At 37.1% G+C, this 20,352-nt stretch overlaps 1 protein-coding gene across 2 annotated transcripts in view; it reads left to right on the plus strand.

The window, feature by feature from the left end:
• Window positions 1-20,352, plus strand: part of OPRM1 (opioid receptor mu 1) — a 71,561-nt gene that overhangs the window by 34,464 nt on the left and 16,745 nt on the right. The window contains exons 2-3 of one of the 2 annotated variants that reach the window (XM_032836403.1): window positions 16,697-17,049; window positions 17,760-18,280. In XM_032836403.1, coding sequence (XP_032692294.1) covers window positions 16,697-17,049; window positions 17,760-18,280 — 874 coding nt within the window. Of the gene's footprint in view, window positions 1-16,696; window positions 17,050-17,759; window positions 18,281-20,352 lie in introns of those variants that run through there. The other variant, XM_032836404.1, reaches the window with a different exon arrangement.

Genomic DNA, 20,352 nt, shown 5'->3' on the forward strand with positions numbered 1-20,352 from the left:
CAAGAGTCGCATACTTTTCTGACTGAGCCAGTCAAGCACCCCACAAATTATTTTTTAAAATGGCATAAATTAGAGCAATAAATCAGTGAATAGACACATGTAAATTTATGAAAATTACAGAGAAATTCTTGGAAGGGAATGTGGATGTTTAAAGAGGCTATTAAATGCCATGCCTAATTTCCTTGCTAATGTTTGAGCCAACTGAGAGATGAGATGAAATGAATCAGTGAATGAAGAAAAAATATCAGCTTTATTAGGATAAGTACTTTTCTAGTAGGTGTGACTTAGATATGCCTTATTCATGGTTTCTTAATTATAAATCCAGAATGAAATATACTCACCCACCTACTCATAGTCCTGGACCACTAGTGACCTCCCCATATGGAAATCAACCCCTTTAAAATATAGAACGTGAGGTTGTGGGATATAACATGCGTTTCCTTTGAGCATATGAGTCTCAGAAAGAGACAGGAGAAGGGATAGAGTTATACATATCCAATCCCTAAACATATAAACTAGATATGTCACTCTTCCTCCTTTCGAAAGGAGTGAATGATGCAATAGAGATTGAATTCTTGAGTCACTGATGACTCTACTCATGAAATATGAATTCAGAAGAAAAAAGATTCTTTCACCTCAGATAAACTAAAACCCTGAACAAATATCTGGGGCAAAAAAACAGACAATCCAAGCCTCAGGTTGTGGAGAACACCCCGGAGGGAATTTTTTAATAGAGTGGATTTCCACAGCACTAGCAGCCATGTTAGTTGACCTTTGTGTATTTTCCAGTCTACAAACTAGACAAAAGCAACAAAGTCCATTTTAAAACTGATGCAGTGCCTGGAGCAGAGATACTAAGCTTTACCTAAGAGACCAGCAATGGACTAAAAATTAGAAGGTAGTCACCAATGGACTATGTCTACTCAAGCCCATCCTACCGTCAGTTCTTGTGGAAAACTGTGGTGGACAAGGCTCAGGAGCAGTTTCCAAATTCTGCTCCTGGTCAGGCTGTACAGCAGATGTGTGAACTGTCTACCAAGGAATATTGATTTCAAGGATCATCTCAAAATCAACAGTAATCATATTGTTAATGAGTGACCACACCATAAAAGAGATGGCATCTGGGGGAGAATACAGTAAACAAAATGATTTACACTTAAGGAAACAACTAAAAAGCAATCATATAAGAACTTTAAGATGTTATATTTAGTATCTTCAAGGGGGAGAAAAAAGAGTATTATGCCCATGAAACAAGAAGAAGCAATTAGGATAAAAGAAATGGTTATTAATTTTAAAAAGATGGTAGTTAAGGACCCAAATAACTTGGACTCAATCCTGGCCCCAGCAATTGCTAGTCAGGAGTCTCTACGCTAATTTATTTGGCCACTGTTTGTCTTAGTTTTTGCATCTGTATAGTGGAGTTAATCATAATAACTACCTATTTATTTAATGTTTGTAAAGAACTCAGGGCAAGAGCTGACACTTACGTGTCTGTGACATATAGAAACAAATTTGAAATCCTGAGAATAACTGCCACAATTTTTAGCATTCAAGACTCTATGGGTGACCTGAAAAACAAAATGAAGGGAGGTAAACAGTGTGTCAGTGAGTTGGAAGAATATAGTAAATGGGATAGGAATAGAGAATGAAAAAGCAAATAAGGTACCAGAAGGGAAGATAGAATAGCTAAGATGTCTCTATCAGAAGCAGAGAACACAGGGAATAGAAGAGACACAATTTTTGAAGAAATAAGAGCCCCAAATTTCCCGCGACTGAAGAGGGTGATGAGACTTTAAACTGGAAGGGTTCTCTGAATGCCAAGAACAATAATTCTTTAAAAAGAAATTCTCACATTTTAATGAGGTTCAAGAGCATAATAGATAGAGGTAAAAATTTCAAAGAAAGAGAAGAGAAAATAACATGATGTAAGGTAATAAAATCAGTCCTCATCAATGCCATTGGAGTAAAGACAAAGATGGAGTAGTATTTTCAAGGTGAGCAAGAACTACTTCGAATGACAAAACTATTTTAGAAGTTATATCCTCTACATACATTAGAAGCATGTTATTTACAGATGTTGAAGTAAACACTAAAATCCATTCCAAGTACTAAAACTGATCACTTGAACAATAGGAATGAGACAGAATAAGAGAAACTAGCATCTTTCATCAGCAGGATGAAATTATGTGCAGGGATTTCTTTGAAAGAGGTTAAGTGTATTTTTTAAGTAACCAAATAAAATAAGCACTTCTGAGTGCCTACTGTAAATCTGATGGAGGAGTACTAAGACTCAGACTCTGGCCCTGAGGGACTTTTCATTTGTTTGGGGGAGGGAACACAGAGCAGTGAACAGACAAGGGTCATCCCAGTTCCGTCACTCACTGGCTTTACAACCTTGGGTAAGACTGCTGATCCCTGAGCCTTTGTTTATCATCTCTAAAATAGAGATGATAAAATGCCTGTCCCATCAATTTTGTAAATTGGTTAATGCAAAACAGGCATGTAGCCAGCATTAATAAACGTTATTCTTCGCGTATATGAGATGTTTGGAAGGATATTAGCCAAAATAGCCAAATCCCCTCTCTCTCCAGTGGCTAGAGTTTCAGTTGATTTTTTCTTTTACTCTTTGTACTTTCCTGTATTATTTGACTTATTTTTACATTAAGCATGCATCATTTTTAAATTCAAAAATGCATTCAAATTTTCTTAAGTTATTGAAAGGAAATTTTAGAGATTTTACTGGTCTCTGAAATAGAATAAAAGAGGCCTTTGTGAAAAAGGTGTGTGTGCACGCAAACACACACACACAAACACACACACACACAAACACATACCCCCCCATAATGTAAGTCAAAATTTGATACAGCTGGAGGATTTAAAAAAAAAAAACCACTAATAACATAAAATAAAGAACAGTAGTCTGTGAGGAAATATTTGCAACATATATTTTTAACCTCTTACTAATCAATAAGAAAAAGATAACCTAACAAAAATGGGCAAAAAATGAAAAGATATTGAGTAGGCAATACAATGTACCAAGAAATACATGAAATTATTTTCAACCTTTAGAGTAATAAGTGGTAACTAAAATGATAATAAGATAGTATATATCACTCATCAGACTGATACATGTTTTCAAGTTAACACCAAATATGGGAAGCATGTAGGAACCAGAAAGGGTCTCATGCTAGAGGTGGGAATATAGCCCCTTTGCCAAGTTATCAGGGAGACCCTCTCTAAACAGAAAGCATGCATCATCCATGACCCAGCAGTGAGGGTCCAGAGGAAGACTTGCAATGAGCATAAGGGACGGGCATGAAATCCACGTGCTCTTGTTAATATTGAAGAAATCAACAATGTAAATGCCAACCAGCTAAAAGGATATGTAAAATGAGGCATATTTATATAAAGAACTACTAGAAAGCAGTTAAAAAGAATGAATTAGGTCTCAGGTGTTAAAATGGAAAGCCTTCAAAATCATATTGCTGACTGAAAAACTAAAGAAACTCAAAAATACTGCAGACAGCATGGTACTTCTTAAGAAAATAATGCGGCATTGCACATTTTCTAAAGGTACATGTTTATGCATATAATTATTGTAAAAGTGGTGTAATAGACCAAAGCCATAAGAAGAGTGTGTGTATATGTGCTTGGGAAAAGACAACAGTTTGATATTGGAGTTGGTACTTCAAAGGTCTTTAGTTTCATACAGAACTTGTGTATAACTTGTGTTACCATAAAGGAATTGGAATGAATTTAAAGACTGAAGAGAAAAAAAAAACAAGTTTGACACAATACCTGTTTTGAAAGAATGGCATGCTACAGAAGATAGAACAAGTGCACAACTGCATGCAAACCATATATACTGGAGGAGGAAAAGCAGGAGGAAAAAAGAAAGGAGGGGAAGAGAAAGAGAAAGAGAAGGAAGCAGGAAAACAGCAGAATGAGCCAGGACCAGAAGAGTGCATGGTAGTACTAGAAGCAGCATCCAGCATCTCAACAGTAATCATTACGGGAAATGTCTAGATCACGACTTGGGAAGGATAAGAGGCATCATGAAGGATGGGGTTTGAATGGAGCTTCCTGGTGATATTTTATTCTAGCTTGACTTTATCTTCATCTTGTATAGTCACACCCTACCACTATCCATCAACAATTCCAAATCTCCCCTTTAAGGATCCCTACTCCTTTCATACTAATAGCTCCTAATTCAGACCCTGAGGATGGTATTCCCTCAAAACTGAGGGTTTCCATCCCTCTTTCTAACCACTTGTTTTGCAAACTACAAATCTCAAGTGAGTGCCCACCACTGCCAAGCAAATGTTTCTCTGATGAATTTACTTTCCCACTCTCCTCTCTGCCAGATCTCCCATCTTTCTTGCTCCATCACCTTGTTCATTGACACCTCAGACTTTTTCTTCATTCATTCATTTAATAAATATTTATTGTGTCCCTACAGAGTAGAATTGAAAACAGTGCATATGGGTTTTTTATTTTCCTAAAACTTGGTGAAACAAAAATCAGAAATGGAAACCACAAAATGGAAAATGAGGTCAAGAGAAGAATTTCGCTGGAAAAATATAGCATGCAAACAAACTTCAACGAGTCTGAAGACCTTGTCTGTATCTGTCTCCCTACTTTTAGTCTTGCTGCTCGTAGTAATCAAGAAGGGACCAGACATTCACGTGTGCTGTGAATCCTACCTCCTTTCAGATTCTCAAGGACATTGCTTTCACTAGTATCCTCTATTTCCCTCAATTCATCAAATTTTCATTGCTACATGATTCTATAGCACACACACATTCTCTCTCGAATATCAGATCAAGTTTTTAAAAAATCCTTTCCTGAACTCCCTCTGTTCTGCATAGCAAAAGTATGCAGAACATTTTACGTCTTCCTCCTGCTGGGGACCCATTTACTTTTTTTTTTTTTTTTTTTTTTTTTTTTTAATGATAGGGTTCGGCTTTAATCCAGGAATGCTCTACTTTTTTTTTTAATCATTTTTTAAATTTATTTTCAGCATTGTTTTTTGTACCACACCCAGTGCTCCATGTAGTCCGAGCCCTCTCTAATACCCACCACCTGGTTCCCCCAACCTCCGACCCCCTCCACCTCTTCAAACCCTTCAGATTGTTTTTCAGAGTCCATAGTCTCTCATTGTTCACCTTCCCTTTCAATTTCCCCCAACTCCCTTCTCCTAACTCCCCATGTCCTCCATGCTATTTGTTATGCTCCACAAATAAGTGAAACCATATGATAATTGACTCTCTCTGCTTGACTTATTTCACTCAGCATAATCTCTTCCAGTCCCGTCCATGTGGCTACAAAAGTTGGGTATTCATCCTTTCTGATGGAGGCATAATACTCCATAGTGTATATGGACCACATCTTCCTTATCCATTCGTCCGTTGAAGGGTATCTTGGTTCTTTCCACAGTTTGGCAACCGTGGCCATTGCTGCTATAAACATTGGGGTACAGATGGCCCTTCTTTTCAGTACATCTGTATCTTTGGGGTAAATACCCAGTAGTGCAATTGCAGAGTCATAGGAAAGTTCTATTTTTAATTTCTTGAGGAATCTCCACACTGTTCTCCAAAGAGGCTGCACCAACTTGCATTCCCACCAACAGTGTAAGAGGGTTCCCCTTTCTCCACATCCCCTCCAACACATGTTGTTTCCTGTCTTGCTAATTTTGGCCATTCTAACTGGTGTAAGGTGATATCTCAATGTGGTTTTAATTTCAATCTCCCTGATGGCTAGTGATGATGAACATTTTTTCATGTGTCTGATAGCCATTTGTATGTCTTCATTGGAGAAGTATCTGTTCATATCTACCCATTTGCTTTTTAACTCTATCTACATATCTTCCACCCCCACCACTCCACAGCACTTGTCAAGACCATTAATAATCTGTATTTTGCTAAGGCAAACAAATATATCTCTGTCCTCCTTTCACTTAATCTCTGCAGCATTCAGTGAAGTTGACCACTATAGACTTCATGACACTTTTCTCTTCCTTGGTTTCTTTAACCCCAGCTCTAAGTTTCTTCTTTAAATCCTGGCTATTCCTTACTTCTCCATCTTTATGAGGGTTTGTTTTTTTTTTTTTTTTTTCCCAGTGTTCCAAGATCCATTGTTTATGCACCACGCCCTGTGCTCCATGCAATACGTGTTCTCCTTAATACCCACCACCAGACTCACCCAACCCCCAACCCCCTCTCCCCTCCAAAACCCTCAGTTTGTTTCTTAGACTCCGTAGTCTCTCATGGTTCATCTCCCTCTCATAGTTCATCTCCCAACTCACTTCTACTCTCCTTTTCCCTTATCAGGGCTTTAACCTGAGCCATTTTCTCTCCCTATAGAGACTTTCTTCTCAACTGGTCTTCCAGGGCCCCAGGCTTATATACTATACAAATGTTAACCCCTCCCATATCCACTTTGCCAGTATGTCCTCTTCTAGACTGCATACTCCAACTACCTATTTCATTTTTTCACCAGATATCTAATAGGTACTTGGCAAAAGAATAAACTAAAATACTACCTAATGCATGTTTTCCCTATCATTAATTCCTTTTTAATCCTGTAGCTCTTTTATATTTAAAATCAAACTATGGGGCTAATCTCTATTTTTCCAAAAAAGAAGTAACTATGAAAGAACCCAGGGAGGATGGAAAAAATTAAGTTCTTGACTGTAAGTTCCATGATGGAGTTTTGAAAGCCTTAGCTTTAAAATGCATGACTAGGTAGACAAAAAAGGAAAATATTTGGGCTTGATTATGGAAAGCTCAGCCTAAAGGACGGGAGAGTAGAGTTTATACAATAAACCATAAGTTAGGACAGAAAAGCTAGCAAAAATTGTGATTCTCCTGCAACACAGAGAGGAGAGAGAATTTTCTCAGCTTTGAAAGACAGGAAAAAGAGAACAAATAGGTCAATTCTTTATTTGGGCCCCTGCCCTTATCACTTGCCCACATGGCTACTTACTCCAGGGGCCAATTCTTTATGGGTATATAAATCACAGATCTGTGAACTCAAAACAATAAGAGATTTGATCTCATACCTGGCTGGAATTCTGGGATGAGATGCCTCACAGAGCATCCCATGGTACCACTGAATAGTGATGGTGGAGTAAAATGGTTGCAAGGCAGAACAAGGCAGAGAGAGGAACTGAGATGGTTTTGCATTATATGGTGGAGATCTAAAAATGGGATATAAGAGATTATTGAAATTGAGAACTATTGTGCCATCCAGAGGCACCCCTGCCACATGCAGTAAATGAGCCCTCTAGTTAACTTGTGTGGGGGAAAGCCCAGGACAGAAACCAAAAGGATCATGGGATTGAATCTCAAGAAGTTCCCTATGGGTGGGAGCTGAGAAGCAGGCAGGGATGGGCTCAGAATATGTGAGGTAGAGCTCAAAGCTCATACATTTTGGAACTCCAAGAAATTGATTTTTAAAAATTAAATTAAAGATTATTTTAGAAATTAAATTTAAATTAATTGAATTGAACTTAGAAATTAAAGAAAATAATTATGTTGAAAAATCATTAAAAATACAAATTTTTAAAAGATTTTATTTATTTATGACAGAGCGACAGAGAGAGAGAGTTTACAGGCAGAGGGAGCAGCAGAGGGAGATGGAAAAGGAGGCTCCCTGCTGAGCAGGGAGCCCATGGTGGGGCTCAATCCCAGGATCCTGGGATCATGACCTGAGCAGAAGGCAGACACTTAACCAACTGGGCCACTGACATGCCCCCAAACTACAAATTTTTAAAAGCTGATAAATACCACAAACATCACAAAATCCATAATAATAATATTTTTATTAGTTAACTCCCTGCCATACTCTGTAATACTTTCGTAAATTTTAGGCCATATAGTTTTTTGAATGCCTCCTCACTTGATACAACTTTGAACTGTCATTTTCCATGAAAAAGAAGAAAACCAATTTAATTTTCCTCTAACATAAACGATCAAAATTTATTTATTTTTATTGATTCTTTAGAAAAATTTCTTTCCTTTACAGATTGATGGTGGAATGGTACAAAATTATAAATTGTCAAATTTAGGGAAATATATATCAAATTTCTTACATGAGCTATAAGATTTATCAGAAAAACATTTATCAAATAAGTAAGATGTGATCCAATATGTTAGGAGGCATGAAATATGCAATTTCACATATAGATACACTAATGGCTATAGGACTGTTACAAATTCATGCTTTCAAAATCAAGAATTCTGATAAATTCTATTTCAAACAATTGTCATAGTTTTATTATCTTTGAGTAATTGCATTTTATACTATATAATCAAATATAGTCATGATAGGGAAGAACTATTTTGATTGGATATTTATAAAAGTCAAACTCCCCACTTACAAAAAAAGTATCTGTCTGGTGATTAAAAGACGTGCCCACATTCTAGCTCTGACATTTCAAACCTCATTTCCTTCCCACTCACACTCCAATGCGTCCTGTGTAACACATTTATACCCTTTCTCTGCCTCTCTCCTTTTCCTTTACTTCCTTCCTTCTCTGTCCTTTTCTGAAACATTGTCTTTCTCTGTCTTAACACTGTTCACATTTTGCATCTTACCACAAAGTGATTTCATCCCCTTGCATGATTGGAATTACCATCCAGAGGCTGATGACTTACGAATGAACTGCTCTAGCTGAAATTCAAACAATAATTTTTCCTTTGTCCCACAACATAAAAAAATCAAAATCAAACTATCAGTACTGAATCTGCTTTTCCTGTCCTCCCTTCCTGTTAGATAATGGTACTACTACCCTCTCCATTCTTCCGTAGTAGAATTTAGGACTCATATTATACCCTTCCTCCTTTATTCCCTATCTCTTAAAAGTAATTAAGTCCAGTTGACCCTTCTTCCTAATTACCTCAATTCACCATTTGTTACATCTTCTTAAATGATGTTACTAATTATTTTGTGTTTGCTGATTGTGTGATAGTGGTGGAGGTGGTGATTAAGGAGTAAGAAAGAATGACCACATCTGGGGAAATACTGCACTTGAGAAGCCAATGGCAGGTGCGGATACTCAAAAGAGAGCTGGAAAGGGAGTCATAGAACCTGAGAGAGGTTGTGGATCAACTACATAGAATTGATAAAGGATTGTGAGAAAGTAAAGCAAAAGATATGAACTCCACTCTTTAAAAACTATGATTCTGTTACAACATTCAATATAATGAGAAAATGTCTCAAAGTTTCTAAGATGTTCCCAGCATGGCCATTTTTTAGATTAAAAAGCTTTGCATATCTACCATGTTTTAACTAGATGCCCAAACACTTTTGGGGCAAAGTACTTTGCAATGTTGCTAGCAACGCACTCCCAGAGATGTACATGGCCCACATTACAGTACAGAAGGCACATTGTACTTCTAGGTGAAGCCTAAATAAATGGGAGGAAAAATCTCAAACATTTGTACGTGTTTCCATGCTTCAGACTCTTTTACCATAAAACGAGGTGATCAGACAATGTGGTTTAGAAAGCCCCTTACAGTACCTTCTTATAATTACATGACTTTTTGATCCAAGTTCTTTTTAATTTGAAAATGAACTGATGGGGGAAAAAAAGAATATTCCCTCTTTACTTTTACTTTAAAAACTGCTGATTCCCTAAAAAACATTTGGCTTGTTTTACTACAATAAGATAAAATAACACAAATTCTTCTTTCTAACATTAAGTCAATTTTATTTTTTTTAAGATTTTATTTATTTATATGACAGATAGAGATCACAAGTAGGCAGAGAGGCAGGCAGAGAGAGAGGGGGAAGCAGGCTCCCTGCTGAGCAGAGAGCCCGATGTGGGGCTCGATCCAGGACCCTGGGATCATGACCTGAGCCGAAGGCAGAGGCTTAACCCACTGAGCCACCCAGGCACCCCCTTCTTTCTATATTTAATTTCATTCAATAAGCATTTATTGCTTATTGCTAAGCATTTTGTGCTGAGTCTTTGCTGAATGGATAATTTTCTCTATTTTTATTTAACTTTTCCATTTGTGCTATCTTTCATATTTTACTTATAGTGAGTGATCATATGTACATCATCACCAAAAGTATAAATGAAGCCTTATATTTGTTGTATTAAGTATAATAGGTAATAATTTTACAGGAAGACTATGCCTTCTAAAAATTTATAATCTGTAGCATATGCTTGATCTTCTTTAGAAAGCAATTTTCTAATATTGCTGTTGGTAGAACTGCTTTATCATATTTTGAAGTTGTGTTCTTTTGTTGTTGTTGTTGTTGTTGTTGTTGTTCCTTCATTATTAAACAAGTACCTAGGGATAAACCATTATTTGAAGTTAGTGGTAATATACACTTGATTCTTTTTTATATACAAAATTTTTAATAGAAGACCTATCTTTTTCTCTGAGAACTTCCAAATTTGAAGTCTAAGATATTTCTAAGTTCTAAAAATCAGTCCTTTAAAATAAAAGCAAAACATTGTTTTCTATTAACCAAAAATTTCTATCTCTGAGGTAAATATTCTCATGCTGTTTTGGAAGTCAGTTTGTCTAAGTAAATGATATTTTCCTGCAAACAAAAATCTAAAGCTATAGATAAGAATATTTCAACCAGTTATAATGGTTAAGTACATCAGAGGATTTAGCATAGTAATATTTTTCTATGATACATAATATTATTTATCACAGAATTTGGCATCAAGTAGGCAAAAGATGATTTTTTTTCATATAAACTTCTGATGAAATAAATGCTATTCATGTCCTGAGGCAAAATTTCCAGAAATGAAATAAAGCAGGAAATAAGCACTTCCAAAAAGCATAATCCAAAAAAAAAAAAAAAATGGTTACACAAATTCTCTTAGCCATAATGGTAGTCTCTCACTTTTTCCTCTGACCAGACGCGTGGTGCATTGGCATCTGACCATGTTCTCACTCCATCCTCCACCTCAGTTCCATTTCCAAAAGGAGAACTTGAAGAATCTAACAAAAATGCATACAAGAAAATAAGAGAAATAAAGAGGAAAATTGGCAAAGAATAGGCAATAGAAAAGGAAATGATGAGATTAGCAGTAAAATTGATACAATAGAAATGTATTTGATTGTAATGTCATTAGGATTCTACACAATTATTAAGAGGAAACATGGATTATACATTGATTTTTCCGAGCCACGAATGCAAAATATAATCACTTATTCAACTCACATTTTCTATTTAAAGCGTTCATCCATTCAATCTACTTCAAGAAAGCAGATTTTTCCCTTGCTATGGGTGAAAGATATTTTTCTCATGAATTATCATTAGTGGGCGATGGAGGAGAATGAAAGAATAAAAAGAGAGAATAAAAAATAAAGCAAGTGTGGATAAAGAGAAAGGAACACTCGACCAAAAAGTACCTGATGGTCATCACATTCTGGTGACACAGAGACAGAAAGAACCAATTAACCTCTGAAAAGAAGTGTCTCTTTGTTTAATTTCCTACAAACCTCTCTCTGTTTTCTTTTTTGAACCAAACTAGCAGGCAACATTTTATTGTCCACAGGGCTTGGAGGTCTGAGGTTACTACTGTCTCTTTTTTTTTTTAGTATAAGCTTATTAGAAATTTGATCACTGACTACATAAAACCACTTCAAAATAAATGTAAGTGAAATATTTTAAAACATTCTATGGCAAAAATGAGAAATCCCTGTTCCCTCTTGCCCTAAACTAGTGGAGAACATAAAAGAAAATAATAAATTAGTATATAGTCTCTTTCTATGTTAATGAGAGTATCATCACTGGCCTTGGCTTTGGTTATTTTAGATTTTAGATCTCAAACTCTCCCTCTCTCTCTCTTTCTCTCTCTCTCTCTCTCACACACGCACACACACACACACACACACACTTGCCTGAAATATCAAAATAAAATGGACAATAAATGAGAAATTTAAGTAGGTAGTCATATGACCACTTTGCTCATCTAATTAATACCTTATCTTCTCTGTTAAACATATGAATTTCTTTATGTGAGGGTGGATAGACATAGAAGTCAGGGCAGATAGAATAAAAGTATCTTTCCAAGCACAGTGCTGGAAAGGGCTGATTGAATCCTTACTGGATTAGATGCCTTTCTACTTCACAGGGATTGGCAAACAGGGAAAAAGAGGGAAAAAAACCTCCATTTGGTAAAAACATGAAAGAGCAGAAAATTAGCCCAAAAAGAGGTGAAAGTCTTCTGCACATCCCAGTTGGCTGTGTTGTGAATTCCTAGAGAGAGTAGCAGAGCACTGTGACAAGGGCTTGACATGGTATAAAACTGACAAGCTTGACTCTAGAATATGTTCTTCTTTTCAAGCTTTCTTCATTATTTTTTTTTTCTGGCCAGAGACAAGGCCATCACAATTCAAAAATTAACTCAAAATAAAACCATAACAAAAGGTTTGCAAAGCGCATTGGGTTTACACAAGTAATTTATTCAGTGTGGCTTCATTTAACATATGTTGGTAAAGACGTAAAGATGTATTTTCAAGTAGTAATAATTGTGAAAATGACACCAAGAACAGGTCTGAAAATAAACAGAAGTTCTTTTATGACCACAAAGAAAGGAAGGGTATTTACAAACAAAAAGTGCACATGAAACTTGGGAAAATATTTGAGCTGCCAATGAAATGGGATTCATAATGCTTCCCCCAACACAGCATCTGGAAGCTCCATAAAATGGGTCCAACACTGTGGGTCTGGAGAATACAATTTTTCAAAAATAATAATTACATGGCAATATATTTGGATTTATATAGAAAATTAGCTACTCAATCACTTGGAACAGGTTTTTAAAAAATACATACTAGGAAAATTTCAATGGGAATAATAGAAAGAAAATAATAGAAAGAAAAGAAAATAATAGAAAGAAAAAAAAATAGATTAAGCCTCTGCCTCGAGGAAAATCCCTAATTCAGAGGGCACACTAAAACCGGCCAAGATCAGAAAGGCCTTGTGAGTTCAGGAGAGACACTCCAAGGACATGCCATGTATTCCTCCCATTTCACTTTGCCAACTTTGTCACCAAACTCATTCATGGCACAGGAAGAAGGAAGAGGTGCAAAGGATGACAAGAGGCTCGTGTGTTAATATCCAGAAGCTTTATTGATGTATGTTTATTTCAGTTAAAAAAATTTCCTTCCCCCAGAACGAGATGTTCTCAGGTCCACTTGGGTAAACCTCTTTGTCATGGTTGTTAACACTGGTTTGTATACATCAGTGTGACCGACTGTTGATGTAACTTACAGTGTGACCAACTGTTCATGTAACTTTTCTGAGGCAAAATTCATATCACTGCATTGGAACGAAATGAAACAGAATGAAAAGCTCATGTTTGCTAGACGGCATGACCCCTTTTCTGATCAGACTGTCCTGTTAGATTCAAGCCTTCAGAGATATGTTGGAGGCAATTGGAATTCTTAAACCTTTGGTCTTGTATAATGCTCTTACATATATTTAGGAAATTACTAAACCCTCTTTTATATGTTGCTGTGACTCAAAGTGTGAGTAATTGGGGTAAGAACACTGGCTATCTTTAGAGAAAAGCTCTTTGGATAAATTGAGAAAATTCAAACGGCTTTGTTCCTGTAAAATGCCAATTGAAACAGCTTTTGTAGATACTCACTTTCACTCTCGTGATAGAGGACCCTAACCTAATTTTGTTTCATAAACATCTCGCTCTGGGGGAGGAAATTTTTTTTAACTGAAATAAACATACATCAATAAATACCTAGTGTTAAGATGAGCCTGAAGAAAAGGTTAGAGGCATTCTGAGTCATAAAACTGACAGTAAAGAACCTGATTATTTAACATAATACACTCTTAAAGATAAGATGTAAAGTGTAAGGTCAGCTGAGTGGGAAGTGACTAAGACAGTCAAGCCTGCTTTTGTATCCTGCAGGTCTGTTATCAGTGGTGTAGCTAATAAGGTTCTTTTTTCCCCCCCTTTTTTGTGGAGGAAATTTATTTTTATAAATATCAAATTTTTTAAAACTTCTTCAGCATCCAGGTCGGTTATTCTAAAATCCTTAAAGTCATAGTTTGAATTTTGTTTTTATTTGCTTGTTGTTGAACTTTGGAGGATCTTGTCTGAATTACCCTTTTTCTGTTTGCCACATTTAGAGTCCTCACTAACGTCAGGGTTGGTTTACCTCCTCAGATTAAATGGCTTTCTCTAGGTCTTTTTAAATCTTTTAAAGGAATAAAACTTCTAAACCGATTCAAAAGGCCCCAGATCAGACTTGCAGGCATTCCTGCAACTTCCTCAAGTTTGACAGTCAAGTTGGTGTCTCAGAATTTTAAAGCTCGAATAAACAATTTGAACCTCTTGACCTTGAGAGGGTTCATAAAATCCTTCATTATAACTGCAGCTTCCTGGTGCTTACTGAAATCAAACCAACTTCCCTCAACACTGAATTAAGGCCCTAAGAAAATGAGTCCATAATACTATCTCCTCCAACCAGCAGCCATCTTGGGCTAGATGAGTTAGCTTTTTAATTTCATGGGACCGAAAAACACAGGCTAAGTTGAGACAATTGATTGCCCCATGTAAACAAGAAGTTCCTGGCATCAGGCAGATACTCCTCTCTTGCTCTCTCAAATCCACATCCTCCGTATTGGATCCACTTTCACACAGCCCCTTCCAACAACCCTACATTCTCTCAGGTTTAATTATCTAAAAATACTATACTCAGAGGGCTCTGGTGGAAACATGAGACCAGTCCTGAACATTCACCATGGCCCCAAACACTTTACATCTTGATGCACTGAACTAGTAACAGAGCCCACTACAAAGCCTACACTTGATCTTGGAGGCTGCAAAGCCTACAGACTAAAGGTGGAAAAGGTCATTTCCCAGAGTGAAACTGAGTATGGTTCCTAACATTAAGGTAAATAGATACAGAATGTCAAATACATCTGACAATTGAACAATATATTAGCAAGATATTCCTCTACCATCATATATAATTTAGTAGTATTGTCAATATACCTGTTCATCCCTTCTAAGTTCTAATTTTTGTGGCTTTGAAGACATATAACACTCCTAGATACTTACACAGGGGAAAGAAAAACATATTTCCATGCAAAGACTTCATTAATGTTCAGAACAGCTAACTCAGTATCCAAAAACAACCTGCAACTCAATTCCCATCAATAAGTAAATGGATAAACAAGTCTGTCATAGCCACACAATGATATCCATATCCATACTCAGTAATAATAATAATATCCATACTTAGTAATAAAAAGAATGTATTATTGATACATGCAACAAGATGTGGATGAATCTCAAAATATTATGCAGAGCAAAAGAAGCTAGACAAAAAAGAGTACATATAGAATGATTCTATTTGCATAAAATTCTAGAAAATGAAAACCATCCTATAATGATAGAAAACAGATCAAGATCAGTGATTGCAAAGGGTGGAGTTCAAGGCAGGGAAGGGAAAATGGAAAGATCAAGGAGCTTCCCAGGGAAACTTCTGAGGGTGATAGATATGTTCACTATCTTGATCAAGAGTTGGGATTTTTTGTTGTAAAGGGCAAGATAGTAAATATTTTAGGCATTGCAGGCCATATGGTCTCTGTCACAACTACTCAACTCTGCCACTGCATCATCAAAACAGCTACAGATAAGAAGTAATTAAATGAATGTGAGTGTGTTCTTTCCAAATAGGCAGTAGCCCAACCGAGTCTGCAGGCTGTAGTTTGCCAATTCCTGATCTTGATTAAGATAATTGTTTCACAAGTGTGTACATATGTCAAAACTTATCAAATCATACACTTTAATTATAGGCCATTTATTGTATGTCAATTATGCCTCAATAAAGCTATTAAAAAATAAAAACAAAACAAACATCCTCATCATGGATTGGATAAAGTTCAGCCTTCTTACCATGGCATACAAATCGCTCCATGAACTGGCCTCTGTATTCCTACCCAGCCAGAGTTACTGTCCTTCTCTGGTGGGATTTTACTTTTTGGCACTACTAAAATACACACATCTTGCCATTTCAACTCTATGCCTTTATTTAGGTGTTCTATCCAGAATAACCTACTCTTACTAATGTAAGATTAAACTTGCACATTTATAATTCCAGGATGCCTTCCTTCTTCCCTTACCTTTCCCCTTCATTTCTTCTTTGTGCCACCAAAATAGTCTCGGTGTGTGTGGGTGTGTGCATACACCAATATATATTTATACACACATAGAAACACACTTGTACTATTACATTGATATATATACATACACATTTTTGCATGATTACATTTTTCCATACTTTTAGCTATATATATCTGAAATTTTTCTTTTACATATTTAGAGTTAAAATGAATTATCATTCATTTTATATTCATTTCATGAATATCAGTAGACTTGGATATATGACTGAGCACTCCCTGTGTCTATTACATCTATCGCAGTGCCTGGCACATTAAAAAAATTCAATAAATCATTTGTTAGCTGTTATTATGACCATTTTACAGTTTATAAAATTGATAGGTAGAGAAACTTTATTTAGCTCATAGACACTTGATTAGGAATAGCCAATCTAGTATCAGAAACGAGTTCTCCCATATCTCATCTCAAGTACTTTCCACTAACCATTGCAATATTTTTTTATTATTGGAAGCTTATCTATATTTCACACTGGTCTCTTTCTAACTTTGCCACTGCTCCTCCTTCACCCCCTAGATACACCAAAATGAAGACTGCCACCAATATCTACATTTTCAACCTTGCCCTAGCGGATGCCTTAGCAACCAGTACCCTGCCCTTCCAGAGCGTCAATTACCTAATGGGCACATGGCCATTTGGAACCATCCTCTGCAAGATTGTGATCTCCATAGATTACTATAATATGTTCACCAGCATCTTTACCCTCTGTACCATGAGTGTTGATCGCTACATCGCAGTCTGCCATCCTGTCAAGGCCCTGGATTTCCGCACTCCCCGCAATGCCAAAATTGTCAATGTCTGCAACTGGATCATCTCTTCAGCCATTGGCTTGCCTGTAATGTTCATGGCAACAACAAAGTACAGGCATGGTAAGTTGCAGGCCTGAGGGGTGAGGGATTTATAGACTGACGTGCTGGTAAAGTCATGAGTGGTCCAACTTCTTAGTCAAATTGTAATTTCAGTGATTTTTTTTCTAGCAAAATGACTTTGAATGTTTTGTAATAGGAGTTCTCTCCTAAATTTAAGATGCTAAACATTTTAAAGAAAATATAATCTATTGTTCCCTGATTTCTCTGTATTGACTTCATCAAAATGATGGGAAAATAAGAATATATCTCTTACAAGATTAATTAGACTTAAACCCAAAAGAACATTAAGGTGTTTTAAAATTTCAAATGGCTGTCAACATGACAAATTTATTTTTCTAGTCCTCATATCAAAATCATGAACCACCTATCAAAAAGTGGAAAGAATTTTTCCATTACCTGGAACTTCCTATAGACTTTGGACAATGATTGTATTTTTTATGTCAACATGGACCTCATAGGGGATCTAGCTCAAGTGAAAGGTTCCATAATTGTTCATTAAATGAAACCTTAATGTGATCAAAATAGATGAAACATGAGATATTTAGAAAAAAAAATCTAAAAATAACTCCCTGAAAATCAACAGAGAGCTTTCTCCCTCAATTTCTTTAAACCTTCCCTTATTGGCTTTCTTTAACGGCTTTAAGTTAGCTCTGGTCAAAGCTGTAATTAGTTGTTGCTGCTCATTCTGCCTTATAATTATTGTTTTCCAGGTTCCATAGATTGTACACTCACATTCTCTCACCCAACCTGGTACTGGGAAAACCTGCTGAAAATCTGTGTTTTCATCTTTGCCTTCATCATGCCCGTCCTCATCATCACCGTGTGCTATGGACTGATGATCTTACGCCTCAAGAGTGTCCGTATGCTCTCTGGCTCCAAAGAAAAGGACAGGAATCTGCGAAGAATCACCAGGATGGTGCTGGTGGTTGTGGCTGTGTTCATTGTCTGCTGGACTCCCATTCACATTTATGTCATCATTAAAGCCTTGATTACAATCCCAGAAACTACATTCCAGACTGTTTCCTGGCACTTCTGCATTGCTCTAGGTTACACTAACAGCTGCCTGAACCCAGTCCTTTACGCATTTCTGGATGAAAACTTCAAACGATGCTTCAGAGAGTTCTGTATCCCAACTTCCTCTACCATTGAGCAACAGAACTCCACTCGAATCCGTCAGAACACCCGAGACCACCCCTCCACGGCCAATACAGTGGATAGGACTAACCATCAGGTATGCAGCTTCTAGAACTGGGTACACCTACGGGGGATGCCGTAAAAATTATAGATTTTTGTTCCAATCCAAACTTTTAAACCATTAGAAGTGAATTAGTAACTAAGGGATGGAGGTTCCCCCCTTATGAAGACTGAGGGAGGAGAGCAAATTATGGTCACTGTGACAGAGAGGTACTTGACATTATTTAAACAGCTCTGTGTATCTGTGTATATTTATTTAGATATAGAGGTACACCAACTAGAAATCCATAAAGCTACTAAAAATCAGTATCTTCACAGCTGTTGCTTCTATACAAAATTAATGATGATAGCACGTTGTGGACGTGATGATGTTCTAGACTTGTCCTCATTTTCCCCAATGTTTATGTTTCATGCATATCATTCCAATATCCCTGTCACTTCTTAAAAGTCAGTCCTGTTCTGGCCCTGTAGTTAAACAGAAAGGGTCATCACTTCACTCACTGTGGTGATGGGTGCCAGATGTTCCCAGCAAATCAATGTCACAGCAAAGGAGAAAAGATAGAAAAAAAAATTTCCAGCTCTAACTTGTTCAGTCATCGGTTTGTCAATTTTTACACCTGAACTCTAGTGTAAACCTCAAACATATCGCTTAATTATTGGAACTAACTTACTTTTTTAACAGTCGTTATACCAGTCAGAGTTAATATGGCGAGGAGTGACTATTTTTTGGAAGATATATTCCCTTGCACAGAGTACAGAGGGCAGCCTGCAGGGAGAAGTCAAGATTTATATACAGTATTATAATCACATGAGAATCAGAAAAGAGAAAAAAGTGTCTCTAAGTTAATATGACCTTGATAAGCCACTGATGTGCAAACTGTGGAATCTGACTAGAAAGTAAATCAAACATACCACTTAACTCTTAATATTAATGTAAATAAGTAAAGTTTCAAATAATAATGTCAGCATCCAAAAATCACTGCCTCCATAATTTTAGAACACAGAACTGAAATTCAACTTCCAGTGAAGTAAATCCTTGAGTCAGAACCTGGTCAGAGGCCAGGACGTGAGAACAGATGCCTTTATAAAAATGACTAGGAAGTCTAATTGAGGAGGCAGACGAGAAGAGCCTTGCAGTACAGAGCAGCTGCTTCCTCTTCATTTACTTTTCTCCAGGTCCCACTCTGTCTCCCCCACACCCACTACAGGCCCTCAGCTCAACCCTGCCCAGGCTCACCCTTTCCTACTGACCACAGGTCTAGCTTAAGGAGGTCCACATGGTCTGCCATAGGCGACACTAATCCTCACACCTCTGATACTAAATATTGTTAAAAGGAACACCAGAACTTGGGACCCTCTAGGCAGTCTAAGGTAATGATGGTCGACTCACTGCCAACCAAAGGGAAATTATTCATTTACTTGGTGCCACTTCTAGCTCCATTTCGACTGAGTCAAAGACAGAAAGAAATCTACTCTGCTTCTTTTCTATTTTTTCCACATCGAGACCTCTAAACCTGCTTCTTCTACTAAGCAGCTCTCGCTCTCAGCAGCTATCAAAACCCTGTGAGTAACTTAGAGAGGGTAAGGATTCAAAGAGATTTTCTCTGACCTGAGGATAATACATCACAGAATGCAATTTGAAACTCTCAATCCTAAACCAAGGTTAACACATTTTGCCTTGGAACAAAGTACTTCCCCTGGAGCACAGGGACGGAGCCCACTATGAAGTATTGATTCTCCCTCTGTCAGGGCCTGCCCTACCTTCCCTCTCTTGCAGACATGCTGGGGTGTGGCTGTGAGTAGCCTTACCCTAGACCATTGCGGGGCCTCTCATCACATGGGAATTTCTCAGTGCCCTTCCCTCACCAGCTCTCCTGGAGGCACGGCTCCTGGCCTGTCTGATGGAGCGCTTCTCCTGAGTTCAGTATGATCATCCTTCCGTTGTCCCAACCCTGTTCTTGACTCCCGTGCAGATCCAGCATTTTCCCATTTAGTGTGGTTCCTGCACAGCCAGAGAGCAGGGAAAGGAAGCTAATTGAGGAAGCTCTGTTCTAAGTAACTAAAAGGTTTGCTTTAAAAATACATCCAATTAGGGCTTATCTTCATTGT

This window comes from Lontra canadensis, unplaced genomic scaffold (genome assembly GCF_010015895.1).
Source record: "Lontra canadensis isolate GAN:19392208 unplaced genomic scaffold, GSC_riverotter_1.0 scaffold92, whole genome shotgun sequence".
In the NCBI taxonomy this organism is placed as follows: domain Eukaryota; kingdom Metazoa; phylum Chordata; class Mammalia; order Carnivora; family Mustelidae; genus Lontra; species Lontra canadensis.